This window comes from Rhinolophus ferrumequinum, assembly GCF_004115265.2.
Source record: "Rhinolophus ferrumequinum isolate MPI-CBG mRhiFer1 chromosome 5 unlocalized genomic scaffold, mRhiFer1_v1.p scaffold_110_arrow_ctg1, whole genome shotgun sequence".
NCBI classification, from domain to species: domain Eukaryota; kingdom Metazoa; phylum Chordata; class Mammalia; order Chiroptera; family Rhinolophidae; genus Rhinolophus; species Rhinolophus ferrumequinum.
In genome coordinates this window covers 11,589,939-11,599,588 of record NW_022680355.1, presented here as the reverse complement: position 1 = coordinate 11,599,588, position 9,650 = coordinate 11,589,939, and the positions used below count along the sequence as shown (strand labels likewise).

Here is a 9,650-nt window from a genome sequence, read left to right as displayed (position 1 = left end):
CCCTGGACTGGGAATTTGACGACACCCACGGTCCCACCCTGGTAGAATTCCACTCAATTCTACTAACATCTGCCCCCGACCAGCCCCACCCTTGGGAGAAGAGCTGAACAGCAGCACCGAGAGAGGGGAACAGGACACCAGACACAGCACGTCCACTCCTCTAGGGTATGCTGTGTCCCCTAAAGGAGGTTCACTTCCTCTTCCCAGCCTCAGGCTCTGTAAATTGGGGAAGCCATCCTGAGCCTACAGCTTGGCCAGGCACCCTCTCTGTGAAAGTCCCCTGGCAAAAGGCTTCTGTCTGAGTCAGCGTGGTCTCTCCGGGCCAGGAGAGGCTGGCAGCCCCGAGGGACCCCAGCCTCTCCCTCCAGCCTCTCCCTCCAGCCTCTCCAGGGCGGGCCCTGCCACTTCCTGCATTTCTTGTCTGCAGCTGGTGTGTCCCTCTCTGGAGGAGGATTTCGCCTGAGGATGTGGGATGGGTGGGGAGCCTGTCTCCTCCCTCCGACCGTAGAAAAGGAGGGGTTCCCACCCCATGGCAAGGCTGCCACCTGAGCTCTGCTCTCACACCGACGCAGCCTCATCCCAGCTGCTGGTCCCCAGCTCTGACAGGAGCCCTTCGAGCTGGTTGGCAGCAAGTAACATGGCGGAGGAGCTGTCTAAAGAGCAGGTGGCCGACTTCAAGGCAGCCTTCAACCGGTTTGACAAGGATGGGGACGGTACCATCAACGTGCAGGAGCTGGGCGACGTCATGCGGACCCTGGGCCAGAACCCGTCAGAGGCAGAGCTGAAGGACATCATCGCCCGAGTGGACACCGACGGCGACGGTGCCATCAGCTTCCAAGAGTTCCTGGCGGAGATGGTCAAGAGGATGAAGTCCTGGGGCGGCGAGCAGGACATGAAGCACGTCTTCCGCGCCTTCGACCTGGACGGTGACGGATACATCACCGTGGACGAGCTCAAGAAGGCCATGGTCCAGGTGGGGGAGAAGCTCTCCCAGGAGGAGCTGGAGGCCATGATCAAGGAGGCGGACGTGGACCAGGACGGGAAGGTGAACTACGAGGAGTTTGCACGCATGCTCACCGAGAAGTGAGGCCCGGCCTGGCCGTGTCCTCCGCCCGCCTGACTCTGGCTCTGGTGGCCCCTGCGGGTGCGCTGGGCCGTGAAGGCGAAGTCTGGGTGGTGGGACAGCTAGCCCCCCTTGGTCTAGGTTCTGTACTGTCAGGAGCCCCTCTGCCCCCGGGGGACCTGGGGCTGCCCCTGTGCTTCTCCGCAGTGAATGGGGTGCTCCCTACCTCACAGGGCTGTTGTGAGGAACCCCAACACCATGTGGTGGTCCAAATAAAAGGAATGTGAGCTCCAAGGGTGGTGCGCTGGTGCTTGAATGTTTGATTGGAAAGCCAAAGGGCCCCAAACGGTGGCATTTGGGATTCTTTTGCGCCACTACCCCTTTCACTGGATCCCAGAGGGAGAACCAACCTGAGCAGGCCAGACACCTGCCTATTGGGCTTGGGGGTAATCTAGGGGTAGAAGAGGGACCGTTCTTTGCCTGAGCTTCTGAGTCAGGACAGCGGGAGCCCCAGCCCCAGGATGGGGACACTGCCTACGGCACAAATAATAAAGTTTACCATCCTTTGAACAGCGAACTGTTCTTCAGGCTCAAATTAGTTTTTAAGAAGTGTGTGTGTGTGTGTGTGTGTGTGTGTGTGTCCTGTATTTGAGATGCAGGGTGGTCTAGATTTAAAAACCACAAAGGTGGAGGCACGGGGGCACCAGACCGGCCTCACTGGAATAAAGGCAGGACTGTCGGGAAGTGGGAAGGACAGAGGGGCTATGATGGGCAAAGGGGGGGGTGGCATTTGAAGGGAAGCCACTTGCCAGTCCGGTCCTAAGGGACACGGCCTTGGGTGTTTCCAAGCCGAGAGCTGGTCACCTGTGAGATGTTTCCTGCTGTGTTGGCCCCCAGGACCCAGCACCCCGCTGCTGCCCCCTCAGCGCCCCTCTGTAAGTTGGGGGCCCTGAAGTTGCTCTGCAGGCTGTGGGTGTGCCCCATGGAGGAGCTGGGGAGAGTCAGGAAGATGGAGATGGGAGATGAGGGTCTGCCCGAGGCCACGCCCACCCTGATGTCAAGAGACGCCATTTGAACTTGTGTTTATGATATCCCTGTGTGGTTTTTAAAAATGAGACCCATCTGAGGCTGCTTGTCACAGGTCTGCGTTTCCGAGGCTCCCTTGTCCTGGTTCTCAGAGACGGTCTAATAATCTGAACTCATCTTGCACAAGCACATCTTGCAGACCAGGGTGGTTAAGGGACCAGCTAGCATTGTCTGCAACCATTCAACCATGGGTTTCTAGCTTCCTCCTTCGTGAAATTAGTTTTTCTTTTATTTTTGTTTAACTGAATGAAATTTTAGCCCAAACTATCAGTGATGACTAACTTTATCTTGTCCTTGTTCTCAGCTCAGGGTAGGGAGAGGCAGAGCCAGCTTTCCTGGGGGGTTATTGCAAAATACTGGGGCCAGGCCCTGTATCACCCGCCCCCTCATTGTGGCACATGTGGTGGATGAGTGGCAGCCTGTCCAGTTTATCCCCAGTAGGGTGGCAATGGGGCCAAGTCACCCAGGTGGGGCTGCCACATCGATGACATTTTTCTTTCATTCTCCCCCATGTGACATTTTTAGTGGGTCACTCCAGTCTCCTGTTCCCTTCATACACTGCTGCCTGGTTCATCCTAGCCCTGTCCTCAGAGTCTGGCCACAGTCCCCTCCAGTGCTGGGCCTGTGGCTGGACACAGTGAGGGAAGGTCCTGGGCTTGAGGGCTGGGTGGTGGCAGTGGGGTGGAGGGTGGGGTGGGGTGGGAAGGGAGGAAGGGAAGAGCTCTGAGGGAGAAAGGAGAGGGGTTTTGAGGAGATGAAGAAAGTATGAGATCTTTATCTGGAGATAAACACATGGAGATAAGAAAATGAGCAGAGGCAGCTGCAGACCTGGTGTGGTGATCTGAAGAGGGGTGGGTGGTAAAAGTGCTCTGTGTGTCCAGGATGGGGGTGGTTCCCTCTGGAAAGTCCCCATTCTCGGAGGGACATAGGTCACAGCAGTCCAAGTTTCTGAATTCGTGATTTCTAAATGCCAAGCGGGTCCAAGATGAAGTTTTCCAGTCTCTGTGGAAATTAGAAAAATAAAGACTTTTTTTTTTACTAACCTGCATGTATTCAGTTTTTTACTTCCGAAAATATGGTCTTTCTATATTTTCTGTGTTAAAAGTCCTTTCTTTCATGAAGCTGTTGTAATGGCAGATGGCAGTTTTGTGGGTTTTTTTTTTTTCATGTTCTTACATGTGTTCTGAGAGTCCTACAAGTGCTCTAAATTAATTTTGACATATTACTGAAAACGGAGGCCCCGTGAGTCCAGGGCTTGTGCTGCCTGTGCCGCTCAGCAATAGACCGACACAGGAATCGGGCCATAGAATAAGTGTTTATTATCAGAGCACCGGTGGTCTGAGAAGACAGCGGGTTAACACCTCCAAAAACTGCCTTAACATCCAAAGACTAGCTTAGGGTATTTAAGGGCAAAATCTGGGTGTTCCTTCAGAGGCTACGTAATGGTTCCAGGAGTCTGCATGGAGCCTTCCCTGTGGCCACGTGATTCTATGATCGAGTCAGCAACCCAGGAATAATGATGGGATTATCCCGGTAGACCATTGAGATTGTGATCAATAAGCATAAGGGTATTAATCATAAGTCTCAGGGTAATTTTCTAAAACAGGGAACTGGGTGGGACCGGGGACATTCCGAGCTCCAGCCGCAGGGGGATGATCCATTGTTAAGCTATAGGAAGGTGACGGAAAGGTGAGGCCCCGGACGAGGCAAGGCCTCTACTCTAGGGGTGCCAACCGGCTCTGTTTCCTTACTGGCCTATGAGGTCCAAATGTCTGAGAACAACTAACTGTTCAAGTCTGTAGAGTGTAACATTGATTTTCTTTTATTTAAAACAAAATGCTTTTTTTCTGACTTTGAAGAAATATGTGCCTTATACATGGGAACAGTGAACTCCAAGTTCAGGCCTGATGTTTTCTCGGAGAGGGAGGCACAGACGCCTTCAACTGACGCCTTCATGCTTTGTTTCTTACACTAACTGGCAGCTACACGGAAACTAGCTGTGTTATTCGCCGTATTGTTGTGTGTCTAAAACATGGTATACTAAAAGCAATGCATGCAGTACCTGGAAGATTAGAACTGGCAGAGGAGGGAGGGAGAGCGATGAAGCCATCGGCCACCCAGGGATGCAGGACATCTGGCTGGGACCGGAGAGGGGACTTTTGAGGCTTCTCACTGATGAGCTCTTCCCAAAAAGGACTTGATGGGGCCTCAAGGCAAGAAGAAAGCAGCAGAAATGAATCTTTGTCTATTGTCCCAGAGGAACAGAAAGAGACTCTGAGGGTCTGGGAGAGGAAATGATTCACTTCAGGTCCGGAATGACAGAAGGATCTGGAATGGACTGGAGAGCGCTGAGGGCCCTCCTTTCCAGCAGAGCCTCACAGCACCTTCCCAACTGCTGTCAAGCCGAGACCTGGCAGCTCTGCCCCGGGGGAGCTGGCCCTGAGGAGGGGTTTGTCGGGACCCACCGGGCGTAATGTCCTTTAGAAGATGGCAATCCTGAGTTTTAGTGACTCTTATTACACCTGACTCTGCAGGACATACACAGAACTGCCTTCAGCATTTACTCTAAGCTTCCTTGAAGGCCTTTGAGGGTGGAGCTGGGCTATGAGGTCAGACAATTAAGTTTGCGAACTCATCCTAGAAAAAGTGCTACTTAGCTCATTGCTGAATATCACTACGGTCACTTTCGAAGTACTCCCTTTGGGAAGCTATGCACCAACACAGCGCCTAGTCCACCCTTCAAAGCAGTTTTGGAACTCTTTTTCTGGAATGGCCATCAGAGCTGTTGTCCTATAACGCTTGATGTCCTAAATGTCATCAAAATGTCTTCCTTTCAATATTTCCTTTAACTTCCAGTAAAGAAAGAAGTCATTGGGGGTCAGATCAAGTGAGTAGGGAGGGTGTTCCAATACAGTGATTTGTTTACTAACTAAAAACTCCCTCACACACAGTGCCATGTGAGCTGGTGCATTGTCATGATGCAAGAGCCATGAATTGTTGGCAAAATGTTCAGGTCATCTAACTTTTTCATGCAGCTTTTTCAGCACTTCCAAGTAGTAAACTTGGTTAACTGTTTGTCTAGTTGGTACAAATTCATAATGAATAATCCTTCTGATATCAAAAAAGGTTAGCAACATCATTGCAATAAGTTCATGAACTTAATTGTCAGTCCTCGTACACTCTTCCCTTGGAGTCCATGCAGCCTAGAACACCAAGGAAATCACAAAGTGTACAAGGAGCCTCTGAGGAGCCCACGTGGCTTTAGGTCACCCCAGGGAAACTTGGTTCTCTGAAAGCCACTTCTCTGAAAATCAGCTTGCCAGGACACGAGTTCTGCAAATGGTGCATTTATTGGTATTTCCCAACTTACCAAAAAGTCATTTTAAAAAACACTTCATAAGAGTTACAGAAATTCACGTCAGATGAGACATGTTAACAGTTTTTGAAAGAATTGTCTGACGTTTTCTTTGTCCAGGTTAAAATTTTAGTTTCATTCAGTTTTACTTGTGGCTTGGTAAATTATTTTAGTTTCAGTCAGTTCACCTAAACATCGCACCATGACCTGACAAAGATGAAAGCTTTAAGTTTTGGTTGTTTTTTCTCAGTACGTTGGGTCTATGATTTGGGGAAAGGAGAAGTAATTCATTTCAAGACTGAACAGTTTACATGTCTCCAACGACAAGGATTTTATAAAGTATAGATAGGGTCGGTTTCTCTCTTCTAGCAGATTGTCAGTATAGACTATCGCTTTGGTACTTTTTTTAATTATCAGATTTATTAGCTGGCTCAATCAAGCGGATAGTTGCATGTGTTTTAAGTATGTGGTAAATGCTCAGTGTCTGAAACATAAGTCACACACAGAACCAACATCCAGTCGGGCAGAACTGAACTGATAAATCGACTGGAACTGGTCGGGGTAAAAACATAATCTAAAGCAAAATTTCCCCCAAATCAGTACATTGATGAATTACTCTACCTCTAGTCAAAACTGATGTTTCAAATTCCATATACTAAATAATACCTTTTCTTCACTGGATTGCCCCCCTAGGTCTTTTAAATCCTATTGCATACCTTTTCCTGACAAGCCTGAGGTCCTGTCAGGAAAAGGCCCATATCAAGTGCCTCCTCCTCCAGGAAGCCTTCCAGAACAGAGCTGGGCACATTGTAGAACCTGGATGCATGCTCTTGGAGAGAATGAATAGCTTTCCCCTCTTCATACAACCCTCGTTAAAGTGCAGCTTGTATGAAAGTTCCTGTGAACGAGGCCTAGCCTCCTTCCTCAGAACCCCAAATAATAAAGTAAAACCTGTCAACCATACACTAGATTGTCAACTCTGAGTGCGGGGTGTGTAGACTCCTGGCTTTTAGGATTTATGATGAGCCCTCCCATCATCTGCACTAGTTTCTGGGCTCCCACCCCCTGAGGTATCACCTCCACCTATAGAGATGGCTTCCAGGGAGCCAATGGGATTAAATGGCATCTCCATAATGTCACACTCAATGGGGAGAGGGCAACCCCAGCTATGACTGAAGAGAGATGGCGCCTCTCTGATGCCATCTTCTAAGAACCATGCAACACTGTCCGCGTGTGGTCATACAATCCCAACAGTTCTGAACTGTTCTCCAGAGAGGCAGTACCAATAAGATAGAGAGAGAAATAAGAGGAGATTTGTTTTAGGGATGGGCTCACCTGATCATGGACGCTGAGAAGTCCCACATCTGCCATCTGCAGCTGGAGACCCAGGAAGCTGGTGGTGTGGTTCCAGTCCAAGTCTGAAGGCCTGAGAACCAGGCGTCCCAATGTCTGATATCCGGGGCAGAGGGAGATGGACGTCCCAGCTCTAGCAGAAGGCAAATCTACCTTCCTCTGCCTTTTTGTTCTGTTGGGGTGTTCAGTGGATTGGGGACGCCACCATGTTGTGGGGAGAGGGTGATGTGTTTTGCTCAGTTCACCAGTTCAAATGCTACTCTCCTCTGGAAACACCCGCACACCTACCCAGAAGTAATGTTTACCAGCTGCCTTGGTGTCCCTTGGCCCAGTCAAGTGGACGCATAAAATTAACCATCACAAGTCCATTCCCTCTCAGTCTAGCAATTTGGAGGTTCTAGGGCACGCAACCCACAGGACAGACAAAGACTTTGATGTCAGATCACTCAGACCAGTTTATAGGACTTCAGATCAGGCCGGCTCGGTGGCTCAGGTGGTTGGAGAGCGCTCCTAATTCCGAAGTCGGCGGTTCGATTCCCACATGGGCCAGTGAGCTGCGCCCTCTACAGCTAAGATTGTGAACAACGGCTCTCCCTGGAGCTGGGTGGCCAGCGTGAGTGGCCGGCAGCCGGAGAGAGCTGCCGTGTGCTGCTGTGAGCGGCCGACCGACGACAGGTGACAGATTGCCTCAGCCAGGGGGAGCGCAAGGCTCATAATACCAGCATGGGCCAGGGAACTGTGTGCTACACAACTAGACTGAGAAACACGGCTTGAACCGGAGTGGGGGAGTGGGGGAGGCGGAAGGGGGAAAATATAAACAAACAAACAAATAAATAAATAAGACTTCAGATCAAGGGGAAAATAAATAAATAAGACTTCAGATCAAGGCTTCTCTCTTCACAGTGCACCCCCTCCCCTTCGAAAAGTCATCAAGAGCAGATTCTCAATCGACACAGGGACTGCATGCTCCAGAGTCTCAGGAATTATCCTGTCTCCTTTCCTCCGTCAACTAGTCCAGGTTCTGAATTTTGGGCTCATTAAATATGGCCACCCTACGCCGCATTCGCCCTCCAGAGGGAGCAGAGGCGTTCTTTCCCAGCCTGTACCTGTGAAGTCAGCGCCTGCCTGCACCTCCAGGGCCGCTGAGCCCGCAGGTGACCTCACCGGCTCCTCCCTGCTCTTCTCAGCCTTCACTATAATCTAGGAACAGGCCCAAATGCCTCATTGTGCAAGCTCCTTCTTGCTTATCTGCAGCTGTTCCCTGTCTTGGGGTGCTCTCTTCTCTCTCCCCACTGCAGATGGTCCTCACCCCCAGGGCACTGGCACCCACTTCCTACTTCACCTCTGCCTTTCCAGCCTGTGCCCTGCCCGCCCTTTGCTAGAACCCAACGATTCTCGTCCTGGCTGCACAATTAGACCACCCAGAGCATGATTGAGAAAGGCCATGTGGGAGCCCACTAGTGTCCTGATCCCCCAGTTAGTCTAGGGGCCCCAATTTTCTGACCCCCAGTTGGTGGGGAGCCCCGGCTGGGTTATGTGCTTTAGGCTCCCAGGTGCTTGTGGGGCAAGGCTGGGAAGCCGAGTATAAGCACGGCTGTGACCTGTCCCTGGAAGCCATGACTACCAGGTGCCCATGCCCACTGGGCAAGCGGGCAGGCATGGAGAGGATCCGAGGACTAAGCTCTCAGTGGGAGGCTGCAGGTGGCACAAGTCCAGTCTGAATCACGTTGGGAACAGATGGTTCTCTGCTGGGTGATCTGGCAGCCCCAATACCCACTCTGCCACCCAGACTTAGTGCCAGGAGCTTCGCCAACCCCGGAACTCCCGCCTTTCTGCCTGGTTCACATTTGATCCAAATAGAAGTCATTTGAGTTGGGGAAGGGGATGCCAGTGCTTTTGAGGAACTGTATTTCACCACAGCATGGTGGAGGTGGTAATGGTGGTGATACATTCATTCATTCTTTCTTTCTTTCACATTAATGCCACAGTGTTTTCTTATTATGGGTCAGTGTGAACATGGAGTGAGATGTCATACCATCCTCTGGCTTCTAAGGGAAATGTAGATATAGATATAGATGTATAGATATGAGATGTAGATATAAATGACCATCTAAGGAGACAGTGGGGACAATAGATGGTGTCTCATCGATGGATTCTAGTGTCACCAGCATGCACAGCGAAGGGCAGAGACTCTGAGATGGTGGCACCGGGCGCTGTATTGGAGGCGGGTGAGGCTTTCAACAAGGGAGAGGATGCTGTTGGCAGAGGGAACCTTGAGAGTAAAAGTGTGGGCGTGGGGATGTGCACTGTCTCTAGGAGACAAATCCTGGCTGAGCCGGTTACCAGCTGTGTGACCTTGGGCAAATCAGTTGCATTCTCTGTGCCTTAGTTTCCTCACCTGTAAAGTGGGGGAAATAATAATAATAATAATATCTCCCTCAATCCTGTTGTGAGGCCTAAGTGAGTGATATGGAAAAAGTGCTGAGTCATGCCCAGAACAGCTGATTTCTTGTAAGGGATATAACTATATGCACTGTTAGTGCATTTTCTTCCAGAAGATGAAATGGAGACTCACCAAAGGGAGGCATTTGGTCAAATCTGTGCTTTAGGAAGGTTGTCTCAGCGGTACCGTGCAGGATGAATGGGAATGGGAGATGGGCCCTGGAGGAGGCTGACCTGATGACCTGAGCCTCAGCTGATCAAGGAGAGACAGGACAGGGACTGGTAGGACAGGGTGAGGCTGGCTGGTGGAGGGCGCTGCTGGTGTGACCAGTTGTGAGCTGAGTAAGTTCA

The 9,650-nt window shown here is 50.8% G+C and overlaps 1 protein-coding gene across 1 annotated transcript; it reads left to right on the top strand.

The window, feature by feature from the left end:
• Positions 1-425: 425 nt before the first annotated feature.
• Positions 426-1,357, top strand: LOC117019182 (calmodulin-like). Its single transcript, XM_033100701.1, has one exon. The coding sequence runs from the start codon at positions 530-532 to the stop codon at positions 1,085-1,087; it is 558 nt and encodes a 185-aa protein (XP_032956592.1). The 5' UTR covers positions 426-529; the 3' UTR covers positions 1,088-1,357.
• The last annotated feature ends 8,293 nt before the right edge of the window (positions 1,358-9,650 follow it).